The sequence below is a fragment of the Fukomys damarensis genome, unplaced genomic scaffold (genome assembly GCF_012274545.1).
Source record: "Fukomys damarensis isolate Sample0158 unplaced genomic scaffold, DMR_v1.0_HiC HiC_scaffold_36, whole genome shotgun sequence".
NCBI lineage: Eukaryota > Metazoa > Chordata > Mammalia > Rodentia > Bathyergidae > Fukomys > Fukomys damarensis.
The window spans coordinates 28,574,522-28,588,097 of NW_022900948.1; the positions used below are offsets into that span (position 1 = coordinate 28,574,522).

Consider the following 13,576-nt stretch of genomic DNA (forward strand, 5'->3'; position numbering starts at 1 on the left):
TCCTGCAAAGTATCCTCTACTGTCTGATGGGGTGACAGATCTCCAGTGTCAAGTGCTGTATACTGGAGCCCTTCTGAAAGCCATTAGATCAGTGGTCCTCACTATACCAGCCTACTGTGCTATTTTGCTCTGAGGCAAGGGACAGGATATAAGGTGTTAAAATGATAGTGTGGGTGGAGGGAAGAATTTCTCAGCTTGTTCCAAAAACTCATAAACCACAAGGAAAAGTTCCAGATTCCAAGGTCATAAACTTGTTAGTATTAGCTACAAACTATTGAAATTCCTGGGAACTGAATATGCTGGACGGCTGCCCGTTGTTTTTTTTTTTTTAAACTTACTGCAAGGGAAATCCCCAGCCTGGCAAACAAAGAGTGACAATTGCTCAATCCCTACAGCAGGCACGTCCCCCTCCTAGATAACTCCACCCTTGTGAAGTAGAAGGCTTAAACTGTATAGCACCCAGCAGAGATCCTTCCCACTGCCTCCTTTGGGAAAGGGTATGGAGAACAAGGGGCACTTTCCTGTTAGGCAGACCCTGACACAGCCAGACTGACTGCCCAACGCCCCATTCTGCTGCAGGAACAGAGGGTGCTTGCATGACCCATCCAGTAGGTGGTGTCCTGGGTCCCCAATCACTGTAAATTACTTTGTATTTTCTTCCTTTTTAAATGACAGTGTTTATTGTGGGCATCCAGTTTTCCCTTTAATGGTTAGCTTTTCCATTTGATCACAGATTGCTAAATGGATCATGAAAAGCACATCTGGATTTGATCAAGAAGAACATACTATCCCCAGGATCCCTTGCAGCAACCAGCTTTTCAACTGTCTTTCCCTGGGGTTCCATTTTGTTAATGCAGGAAGTTTTCCTTAATATTACAATTATGTACCGTTTGGTGACAGAGATACATTTTGAGAAATGTGTCACTGATAATTGTGTCATCATGTAATCACAGAAAATACACCAGTAAGATACAACATCTCTCAGTAATATAATCTTATGGGCCCATAAGATTCCGTCATTGACTGAAATGTCATTAAGCTGCATGTGACTGTATACAGTGGAGCCCTGACTTATGAACTCAATTGGTTTCCAACGGCTGGTTGTAGCTCAAGTTGGTTGAAGTCAATACAGGTGAGATTTGGATATTTACCTGGGTACATGCTACAAATAACAGGAGGCAGATGAACCTTCAATTAACCTAATTAACTCAAGTTGTTCATATGTCAGTCCAGTCACAACTCAGGGGTCCACTGTATATGACTGTGCACATGTTACACAGCCAAACAGAAGGTAGTAGACTGCTATAGCTCTTACTTTGGTGTGTAAACATGTATGTTTCTCTGAGCCTTTTCTTAATAGGACTCTTATCCCCCTCTCAACCCTGGTGGAGGTATTTCTCACATTGTCCAATTCCCAACAAGCCAAAATCTAAGATAGGTTGTTCATAGTTACCTATCTCCTATAAACGATGACTCCTCTAGTCCCTTAACTTAGAAGAAAAGACTCTATTCCTGTATTTTAAAAACTTTCTGTTCCCACTAACATTGTTCAGCTAGGGCAGCTGAGGCCCAGATCTGACCCCAGCATGACCTAGAGTAGAAAAGAAATGAGGCTAACTCACAAAGAAAGCAGAGACAAGAGGCAGACAGAAAGGAAGAGCCCAATCATAGTGCTGAGATCCAAGTTCCAGTCCCTGGAGGCCTGACTGTAAAGCTATCTGTATAATTCTATAAGAAGCACTCTCCCCGCTCACACACACACCTTGCTTTTCAACTCTGACTTGTAGCTTAAGATAGTGTGTTGGGTTTCTGTCACCTGTGACAATTTAAAAAGAGATCTCAACATAAACTTGCTACTGCAGATTGAACAGGGGAGAAATAAAGACAGCATTCCTAGAGAGAAAATAGTTTTACCTTTCACCTGAGCCAAAACTGCACAGGAGTATCTTCTCACCTGCAAAGGAAAACAGCAGCATATTAGGTGGCACACAGTGTCCATTTAACCAATATAATTCAGAGGGCAAAGCCCTGAGACTCAAATTTTGGCATCTTAACTTGAGCTAAAAGATCTTGAAAGTCCCATCTAGCTTTACCGTTCAGCCATCTACCATCAGTGCCCAAGGGTCTGGCATGGGTAACAGGCATAGAAATGACCCAAGAGATCACTTCTACGGGTTTCCAGTAGATCTGAGAAAGCACGCACTAGGGGTAAACAATAGAATGGCAAGAGTTTCACTCCCCATTGCCAGTTCTGAGCAACTGGAACTGATGGCCTGGAAAACTACGTTGAAAAGAATTCTGAGGTGACACCTAAGTTCAGAAGAAGTAGCGAAGGATGTTACAGGCAGGTTTATGAGAAGTTCTGACATATAATATTTCACCTATCTGGGTGACACTTGGCAGCCTGTTACCCAATATGCATCCACAAACCAGGATGAAAGCAAGAGGAACATGCATGAGAGAAGAAACTTGCAAGCCTAGTGGGCTGGAATGCCTTCTCGTCGCTCTTGTCATTATTATATGAATACTTGTCGATCAGAGCTGCTGGATTCCTGTGTATAAGACTCAGAACAAAATTCCCCAGAGGAAGCTGAATAACAGAATTAGAGAAAGATCCTGCCATCCTCATTAGGAGATTCTCTTTCAAGTCACACAGTTAGGCATTCTGATTTTCACTTTATTAAAAGTATTTTAAAGTATATTGAAACTGAAAAATAATCCCTACATTAGAGTCACAAAGCACTACCAACCCTCTTTGCTACTTAGATATAGTCTTAAAAGTAACCACTGGTTTAATTTCAAGCATGTCAATGGCACATTAGACCTGTGTCCTACACAGAATTTAATAGAAGTCTGCTTTAAATATTTGATGAACCTTACAACTGAGATACTTTCATACTTTTGCCCTGAATGTATCATTCAAGAGATGTTTGATTAGTATTAATTAAATTTTTAAATTTCCATTACAATCCCATATGCATTTACATTAAGCTTAACCTCTCCCAGGTTAATCATCACAAAGTTCTTCCTATTTTCTAGCCCAGACTGGCTCATGCAGCTTTAGCTATTCTGCTGGTCTAGCTCATTCTATTTATCAAATGAATATTTACTTCTGGATCTCATAAAAGAAGCAATGCTTGAAAAGCACAGTCTTTCTGAGGACATAGGAAGGAAGAGTGGGGCCTATGGCACAGCTAAGGAGGTGCGCTCAACTGCCCTTCCTTCCTGCTCCCCAAGTGAATGAGGGGAGACAGCACCTTGGAGTTCAAGGAAGTCGACAGAAGGATCTATTCATATGTTCCTTTTCACAAAAACAAAACAAAACAAGTTGTTCCTTTCCAGCTCAGGCTTCAGAATGGAACAGAATGAGAGCTTAAGAAGAACCAAAACCACATCGATCCAAATGCATATCCAGCAAGTTCTCCCGGGATGTTTAGACATCATCTGTAAGGGTTTCATGTGCCCATTCTTTAGAAGACAAAGCATTTGGCCTAAGAGTCAGGGGCACATTTCAGCAGTTACTACATGCAGTGTCCATCTCAAATACTAGAAAAACATGTGTTCAAACATTTAAATTTCATATGAAGACAAAACTACCAAGTTCATAAGAGCTTTTAAATAACTATACCTTATTCCATTCACTTGTGATTCGCAATACAATATGGTAATCATTCCCTGTTTTCAAGGGTGCATTATAGTATTTCCCATAGTACAGCCTATCTCCAATAGATATCTCCATGGTATCATCTGCAACATCTTTGGCCAGTAGTTCTGCTGCCACATATCCATCAGTATCAGAGGCATTGCTAAAGAATGAGGTAGCACCTTCGTAATCACAAGAAAATATGCTTTGGAGGGCCAGTGGAAGCACCAACACCTGATATGAACTGGAAGGAAAAAGAAAAATGTCTTATCAGATCTTCATGTAGAGGATTCATTCATTCAGTTATTTATATTTACTGAGCTCCTATTATGATATAAGTACGTTTCAAAGGCACTGAGGACCCAACACTGGACAAGAAAAAGTTTTGGCCCACAAAGGATTTACCATCTGACCGTTCCAACAGTCATGAAACGCTACATTAAACTATGACACCAGTGCCAGATGACACTGGTGAGTGATTCTCCAAGTTCTAGCTGCAGACTTGCTTCTTTTGCTAGAAGAACTTGCTGCAAGTATTGCTGCCCTGTGTGTCTGTCATATGATTGATCTGATCAGTGATTTGGGTGAGCAAAGCCAAGCAGTGGAAAGGGTTTTGCAGTCACATGGAGGCAAACTTCCTATAATTGTTAATGTTCTAAGTTTGAAAAAGTCTCCAGACAATCATGTGGCAACTTGAAACAGAATTCATGTGATTTACATTCCCTGCAGTTCACAGACTGATACCAAATTTCATGTGAAATAAAAGAGAAGCCAGTACTACAAAGTCTCCTTGAGTTAATCTGGCTGACAAAATTTTAAAACAGACAGAAAGGCAAAAAATGATATATGTACATTGCAAAACTGTTCCCTAACTGTAGGTGTCATCTTGTCATGTATTTTATTATTATTTATTCCATCCAATAGCCCACCAGTGAAAGGACATGTAAGAATAAAAGTGCACTGAGAAAGGGTCATGCCTTCCTTTCCAGTCCCATTAATTCAGTCCTTGTCTCTTGCCTCTGGTATAGTAAATATTTGATCATCTGCTATCTCTATCTTACTCGATAACAAGAGGTCAAATTACTTACTCTTACACATTTTCAAATCCCTGTACATTTCTTTGGCTATGATTATCCCCTCATTAATGGTTTTCAAGTTAAGCACTCAGTAGAGAGGAAAAACTTGCATGGATACCAAATACGATTAATTTTCCAAACTCCTTAAGCCACATAATACTATTTCACCACCAAATCTGCACTTCCAGTTCCACATGCTAATGCCCAGTCTCCTGCTTTCTATAAGCTCAAGAATCACTAGGTTAAGAAAAGAGAACCCTTCCCCCCCCTCGCAGTAGGTGTTGTATTTGGAAAGTCTCCAGCCACCTATCAGATTCCCAGACATCCTAGGGATCCTGAGGGCCCCGATTTACACAAAGTCTGCCTTGTTTTCAATAAAGGGATTTCTACAGGAGACAAAGTAAAAACCTGCAGGGCAGTAAGAAGTCACCATCAGTAAACCACTACTGGGCATCCACTGCCTACAGGAAGCTCCTGTAACAAAAACCTTCCCCAGGGCTTTAGAAGACAGCCCTGTGAATCATGGTCCAGTTAGAAAGTAGCAGCTTTATGCTGTCCATAAACACAGCTTTAAATCCTTCTCATCTTTCCATGCATAGATCGATGGTGGGGTCATGTACAAGTTCAAGGCTCACTTTTACCCATCTGGCACTGTACACTACCCCCAGAAGTGTCACTCACAAACACAAAGCAGCTCCCTCAGTTAGCCTGATAATTATGCAGATTTCCCAGTCCTATCCCACTCCTCCTGAATCAAAATCTCCAGTAGAGTCGGAAGCGTGTAGTGTTGGTAAAGCAATCCAGGTGACCTCTATTAATTGGCAAGGGTGGGAGATGCTAGCGTTCAAGAAGAGCGGCAACATTCTGAATCATCTACTTAAGATCAGCAAGCTGAGGAAGGGAGGCTCAGTGCCTGGGTGCTTGCTCTATAAGTTGGCCCAGGCCACCACCCCCAAATACTGCACAACACAGGCTGACAAAGCAGCTAGCTCCAGCTCACACCAGGCAGTCAGGCTGAGGAAATCACCTCATTTCTCTGCTGGTAATGAGGCCTCATGACATAAGGGAAGCTGTTGAGGCAATTTGAAACTTGACTGTTCTAGAAGGAGTTCTCCCCTCTTTCTCATCACCACCCTCCCCTGATGAGTCACAAATCTCCACTTCCTGTTTTGGAGGAACTGGCTGTCACACAGCCACAAACGTAGACTGTCATTTGGCTTTTCTTTTTGCCTTACGTAATTATTTGGCTTAAGTATCACATTTGCTCTTGTATATTCTCCCAGGCAGTGACATCACAACTTGTCCTCCTAAAGAAACAGAATTACAATGTCTTCCAGTAACTTGTCAGGAATCAAGAAACAGAGCCACTTAATAAATGTCTATCACTGGACTTAAACTAATATGAAAGCAGGGAAACCCTGAGAATTATGATAGATACACAGGCTTTCTTTTTCATGATTTTGTAATAGCTCATATTTATTTTTATCTGGAATGCACTGAGAGATCACTAAAGAGTCAAGAGGGACATAGGCCATGTAGGTCCAGCCAGGCACACTGTCAACTCCTTGACCTGTTACTGAGGCCAAGTTGTTTCTCTCTCCAGGCCAGACTTTATCTTCCACTTAAAAAAAAAAAAAAGATGGGAGGGGAGAGAGACTGATTCTACTTTCCTAAACCTACCATGACCTTTGTAAATAAATGCAAAATTGAACACAGTGTAGTCCCCAGCAGGCTAATACCACCTGTCCTAATATCATCTGGAATCCCAGCAGCAGTCACTGACTACACAGTATCTGGCCCATACTTCAGTACATGAATGGATAGAAACCACTACACACTCCACCAAGATCCGCCTTCCATAAAGAGAAACATATTCCGTCTCCAGTAAATGAAATGACGCCCTTGACGGGTCATCACTAGGATACACTATGAGTGTGAATGCAAAGGACAACACCTAATGTTGTCAGCCACGTTTGTCAGCGCTCAGAAACAGGTTTAATTTGTTGAGCTAAATTTCCCAACTGCTTGTCTCTGGTCTCTGAGAACTCTCTTTCTTCCTTCAGAAAAATACTGTTGGGAATAAAGACCTAGACTATAGCCAAGCAAATCAAAAAAAGAGGTCCTGAGGCATTGCCCCAAATACTCAAATGCAGCCACCCACACACAAGTCTTCTCAACCAAACCAAAGCTTCCAACAGCCTATTGGGATCACTGGACAACTACAGAGAAGTGATACCCACTGACCTGATAGGTCCACTTCTCTCCTTTGCTTTCCTCAGCTTGAGGCGTGGTAGATGTCCTCTATGCACTGTGAAAGATTCTATTTCTGGAACAGGAGGTTCTGAGAACATTAAAAAGAAAAGTGATATGATCAGAAAAAGTAAAAGCACGAAGAAAGTGGTCTTTGTGGAGGCTATTAAAGTTTTAATATAAAAAGTAATGAGCAGATTTTGATACACCCTACAACACAGATGAACCTTGAAAATAATGCTAAGTGAAATAACCAGACCCCCCCCCAAATACTGTGTGACTCCACTTTTAGCAAATATCTAAAATAGGTAAATTTATAGACTCAGTAATATAGTATATTAGAGGCTGCCAGGGATTCGGGGTGTGGACTGGCAGGGAAACCCATTGATTAATGATCACAAGCTCTGTGATGAAAAAGACTTAGAAACAGACAGTGGCGATGGTTGCGTGATATTGGACATGTACTTAATGCTGATGAATTATATACTTTAAAACAGTTGAAGTGGTAGATTTTCCACCAATGCCCCAGCATTGACAGTTGCATGGAGAGGAGCTTCTGATTTGGTAGGTGCTGTGGTTTAGACATGGTTTACATGTGTCCCCTAAAGGTTCACGTGTTGGATCCAGTGTAGCAATATGAGGAGTGGGAACCTTTAAGAGGTGGGGCTTAATGAAAGGCATTAGGCACTGGGGGTGATTCCCTGGAAGGGATTACTGCCGGTCTGAAGGAGCGAGTGAGTTGCCCAGAGAGTGGATTGTCATAAGAACGAGACTAGACCCACCTCATCTCTGCTTCCTGTCTCACCACATGGCCTCTTTCACATGCACTCCATTATGATACTGTCTGCCACAGGCCTCTCATCAGGCCAAACTGATGGGACGGCCTGATCTTAGGAAACTTTCAGTCTTTAAAACTGTGAGCTAAATAAACTTCTTTCTTAATAAAGTACCCAGCCTTGGGTATTTTGTCATAGCAATGAAAAATGGACTAATACAGCAGAGACCAGCATATCAGCCAGTACTATATCTGTTCTTATTTTGTACTCCTTCAAACCAGATTTCCCAAATAGGTCTTTTTTTCTTTTTTTGTTTTCTTTTTAGTTAAAAGCTCTTTCTTGATTACAACTATCAATTCACATATTTTTTCACAAAGCAACTGTACAAATAAAGGAACCACTGTAAAAGATCCAAGAATACTGTTAAATCATGGCACAAGTCCAAAGTTTGTATAGTTTAAAACTCATATAAAAGGCTTTAATCTAGCATGTTTACTTTTTCCATAATCAAACACAGTACTGACATTCATAGTCACAAGTGTGTAGAAATTAAGTGAACAGAAACATTTTCAGAATGCCTTAACAGGAAAAAAGTTTAACCAATTTTAAAGACACACTTAGCTATGGGTGCCTTTGGATAAGAAAATGTAAAGACTCAGATGCTTCTTTGAAAAGAAAACAACTGGATAGAGCACCACTGTGTAAAAGACAGAAAAAGCTTGAAATGCCCTACCATATGCATCACTGAACTATTATACTGTACCATGTCAGTTTTGACGAGTACATTTAATATCAGTTGAAACAATAGGTTTTGCTTTCCATAATGCTGTACTATATTATATTTTATAAAACCAGCATATGCACAGGTCATCACCCTGAGGACCGCAGGGGAATAGCATGCATCTTATTTGTTGTATAGCTATCCCAAATAATTAATTTGCCATCTTGGGAAGCACTGACTAGGAACCTTGAGTCACATCCCCAGTGCACAGAATAGATTTTGCGAGGTGGCCCCTCAGCATACATCTTGTTCGCATCTGTATTTGACCCACAGAGTTCATATTTGATGTGATCTGACCAAGTGTTGCACCCATTACGTGCTTTCCTAGCATCCTGGATCTGATTCCACAGCTGCTCTGCTTCCTGCCTCAACTGTTCCAGTTCACTCGTCCTTTCAATTTGTTTAATTCAGGGATTACCAAAGGAAATCAACTGAGGAGCTCGGGTCCGCGTCGGCTGCGCACTGCTGCGTCCTCTGGGCACTCTGCTGGCCCTCAAGCACGGAGAAGCCACGTCGACCCAAATAGGTCTTTGATTGGGAAGAAAATACTGTCTAGTTCCTGGCTAACACCAGTGTCCCAACATCTTATTAAAAGTTATAGTCAGGCTGTCAGCGCACCAGCCACCAGTTGGCCCGTGGGTAATACAGTGAAGATGTCTTGGCCACTAACCAGACACACTAGATGGGTCCTGTATGTGCCTCATATCACTCAATCTCCCCACAGTGCTTCCTGGTGGATGTCACTTACGGAAGCATTCATTTTCCCCCTCTCTTGGCGTACCTACCTTAGCCCATGTGGTAGAAACTTCTTTCCTCTCCAGAGTATTAGGAAAAGATGCCCACCTGCCTTTCTGTCCATATGATCTGTGGGATAACACAGCTTGGCTGTTGTTCCCATGTGTCCCCAACTTTTGTTTCTTTTTCTTTTTTTTATGGGGCCATCCCGAACGCAAAGCAGATGTTTCCACCTCCTGTCCCCATCTTCCATACACTAAGCAAACCTGAGCCAAGGCCCAATCTGAAGCCAGGCCCACAGTTTCCCAATAGACTCTACCTTCCCACAGGTGGGGTGCAAGTTTAGATGTGGGAGGAAATTCCAGGAAGCTTTATTTTGGCTTCAGGCCCAAGCCAGATTCGCCAGCAACAGAAATAATAACTGGATTCCTATCTTGCTCTTGTTTATATGTTTTTATTTTTCCCTAAACTCAGAGGTGGAATGATTATGATTAATACCTTTGAAAATTTAATTTTGTAACTGAGGAAATTGTCTCACGGAGGGACTGAGTTCCTTGTCCAAGAGCATACATAACGTTGTAGAGCGAGGATTCGAACCTATTCTGTTTTGCATCTTTCTTGCTTGCCTTGGGGTTCTCTGAATGCTTGGATCCACTGATTTGATCCAGCTGGCTTTTCTTGCCTTTGAGTGAATTAATAAAATCTACATCTAACACACTGAATCTGCAAAGACTACCAACAAATCAACCCAACAAAAGAATCCACTGATACAGTTACTGTGGAATCACAGATTTATCCAGTATGGCTCACATCAGCATCCAGGCCATAGTTAAGATAAAGAAATAATTACTAATACAGAGTTGTTAAGACCAAGGGCTCTGCCATTTGTTGGTTTTTGTTTTTTGGTACCGGGGATCAAACTCAGGACCTTGTGGTTGGCAGGCACGAGAGGCTGCACTGAGCTCAATCACCTGCCCTGTTTCTGCCATTTATGCCTCTGGCTGCCTCATCTCTAAATTGAGAACAGAAATAATCCTTACCTCTTAGGCTTGTTGAGGGGATTAAGGTTCCATTAAAAATAATAAACAATAACAGATAGTAGGTGATTGCACACAGAAGAGAACAGAGCCTGAAGTACAGCGCCCTCCGAGCATGTTGTCATCTTTATTATTCATTTTAGCCACATCTCCTGGTTGCCAACTCTTTGCTAGGAACTTTGCTTCTGCCCATTCATCAAGTCCTCACAGCAGCTCTGCGCAGAAATCACCTCTATTTGATCAATAAGGGAATCGAAGCTCAGGCTGGTTCAGTCACACCACTAATTACAAATGAGCCAGTGTGGGGCCCAGGTTAATTTGACCCTGGAGTCAACATACTGCACTGCCATAGTAGGTCAACATGCCTGTGTTTACCTTGCCTGAAACTCAGTGATGGCCTAGAAGTATAAGCCTGGACCCACAGATTCCTGAAGGAATGAGGGGCCCCTGAGATCACAAAGGACAGAGGTCAAGGTGCCTGACGGGAGCTAATACCAGGCTCTTTTAATTAGCAGCTGTTCCAAGGGAATGGTGAGTAGGAGAACTTAGGAATGATGCCAGGAAAGGAGGCTATGGGAATAGCTTTAGCTCTTCTCTCACTCTAACAGAAACCATTTGGGGTGCTGCGACTGAGTCGGGTCTATAACATAGTAAAGCAGTCCTGGCTAGGAAAAGGGGTAGAAACAAGACAGGCAAGAGTGTCCTTAAATCAGCATCAGAGGTTCTGCTTATTGGGCAGGGGGTGAAATAAGCCAAGCCTCAAAGGTTAACTGTAAGTCTGCACAACTGCAAAAACTCCCAGAAAATGGGGCACCTTGTGCCTGACATTCTCCTACATTGTTTCCTTTATATGTTGGCTTGTATTCTCCATGTCCTTTTTTCGGTGGGGAGTATCCTCTCTCCCTCCCATATGGTTCTTACAAAGCTGTTACAGGGCTCCAGTGGCCCTCTGGCCTAAGCCCTGGTGATCACAGATCACCATGCCCCAACTATAGGCCTTGTCAAGAAGAACAATTCATTTAATTTGAGGACATCAGAAGATCTTGTCCTTCCTCTGGAAGGGTGGCTATAAATACCAAATCAGCCAGGAGTGAGCATGGCAACAGGGCTCGGAAGGGCCATCTGTGGCTGGATCTACTGTGCTGCAAGCAAGATCCGTTCCTGGACTTTCCACTTCTATAGTTCAACAAATTCCACATGCTTAAGCTGCTCTGAGCTAGATTCCTGTCATTTGCAACTCAAAAAGTCCTAATTATAGACTGCATCTAGCACCCTGATATTTTGCTGAAGAGCAGAACACACAGCTGTGTGCCTGAGCTCTGGCACTGCACCAGGTGGACGCAGTTCCTCCGCATTTCTGTGAATCCCAGGCATATCTCCAAACCCTTGGGTGGTACACACGGTGAGGACAACAGGGAAAATGACCTAGCCCAACTCTTCTTCAGGGCCTATGACTGCATCAACTCAGTAGGAAAAGACAGAAAAGGGGGACATGGAGAGGAGAGAAAAGGAAAAATACACAGATAGGAATACCTGCCTGCTGCCACCTATGCCCCAACTCCCAATCCCTGCCACAGTGAAATTAAAGTCCAGGAAGGTGAAACAGACACTCACAACTCTATTTACTGGATTAGAAAATAGCTCTGGGGTAGAACCCCTCAATCACAACATACAATAAAAACCTAGACTTCCTGGGTTTTTATAGTTTTTAAAGCTCTGTGACATGTGTTTTTCTGTATCTGCTGTCAGCATACATTTTTCAGTCACCTCTATTTTCCAACTCTATGCCAGGCAAGGGAGACAGCAAGGAAACAAGAAACTACTTGATTTCTAGGAGCTGAGAATCTAATGGTGGAAGTAGTTTTATAAACAGGAGATGCTGGGAGCCACACAGAGAGCTCTGAGGTGGAGAGAGGAGCACCTGACCAAAGACAGCAGGATGAAGCCATCAAAGACAGAAAGAGACATGTGCAGAGGAACAGGGTACGGAGGGGCCGTGATGGAACTGTGGGTAGTTCACGACTTCATGGCTGAGTTCTAGCAGTGAAGAGGCAGGTAATCAGGTCAGAGCGGTAGGTGCAGAGCAGATCTGTGTCCAGGAAATAATAAGGAGCCATTCAAGACTTTTTGGCAGATTTATTTCAGAAATACAATTTACAGAATTGACCTATTCAAAAGCATAGGTTGTCCAATACTCTACACAGGAGGTATCTGAGGTCTGAAGCAAGTGATGGCACTGAGACTGAGGAGAGGGAATGCTGAAGAGACACTCCAGGAAGAGGAAGAACAGAATGTGGTGGGAGATAAGGAGGGAGGAAACCCCTGATTCAGTGAGCACGCCCTTGGTCAAGTCTGGAGGAAAGTTGGGAGGTGGCTCAGTTTTGGGCCTTCTTGAGAAGAAAGCGCATGTGGAACTGTACAGAAAGCAGCAAGAAGTCCAGGTCCAGGAGCTAGGATCAAACTGTGGAGAAGCCATGGAGTCTGCTCATAAGTAGGAATGGACATGGCTACCAGGGAAACTGCATAAAAGGAGAAGGCTAGCTGGGCATGGTGGCACATGCCTGTAATCCCAACATGTGAGAGGCTGAGGCAGGAGGACTGCCACGAATTCAAGGCCAGCTCGGACTACACAGTGAGGTCAAGGCCAGCCTGAGCTACACAGCAAGAGCCTATCTCAAAAAACCAAAAAAAAAAAAGAGAGAGAGAGAACTGAAGGCAGATGGGGAGAAAACAGGCACAAGAGGAAGAAAAATCAATAGCTTCTGTGAAACTATTCAATCTAGAATTTCTCAGTGACAGAGCTGAGCATGCCCAAAGCCCTGAGTTCAACCACTTATTCAGTCAATCTAGAATTTCTTCCAAAGTCACCCAGCCATGGTGACACAAACCATGTTTCTCATAATGGACTGCCAGAGACTTGGGCTAGTGGCAGGGGTCACCTGGAACAGACCTCACTATAGTGAAAGTCTCATACGACACCTTTAGTGAAGGTCTGTGCCAGTTTCAAGAGTCCAGAAAGAAACTCCAAGATGCATGTGAAGAAGACAGTTGCTAGATTCCTACAGTAATAATGGACAAAAAGGAAAAAGCCCCCTCTGGCTGGCCTTTTAGCTGGGGGTCTATTTGTGCTGTGCTGTGTGACAATAATTTTTTTTAATTTCACATTTCCTGTTGTAGCCCAGAGGTAGACTACCACATCTGTGAAAGTACCTTCCCCTGACTCTTTGAAGTTTTTTCTCTGTTCTTCTCCAAGATAAACAATTTTAGTTCCTCTAATC

The 13,576-nt window shown here is 42.8% G+C and overlaps 1 protein-coding gene across 3 annotated transcripts in view; it reads right to left on the reverse strand.

The window, feature by feature from the left end:
* The window catches only part of Susd1 (sushi domain containing 1), a 115,030-nt gene that overhangs the window by 9,833 nt on the left and 91,621 nt on the right, over positions 1-13,576 (reverse strand). For 2 of the 3 annotated variants that reach the window (XM_019209821.2, XM_019209822.2), the window contains exons 12-14: positions 6,964-7,060; positions 3,629-3,887; positions 1,915-1,954 (exon numbers count right to left, since the gene is read on the reverse strand). In XM_019209821.2, coding sequence (XP_019065366.1) covers positions 1,915-1,954; positions 3,629-3,887; positions 6,964-7,060 — 396 coding nt within the window. The remainder of the gene's footprint in view (positions 1-1,914; positions 1,955-3,628; positions 3,888-6,963; positions 7,061-13,576) is intronic. The other variant, XM_019209823.2, reaches the window with a different exon arrangement.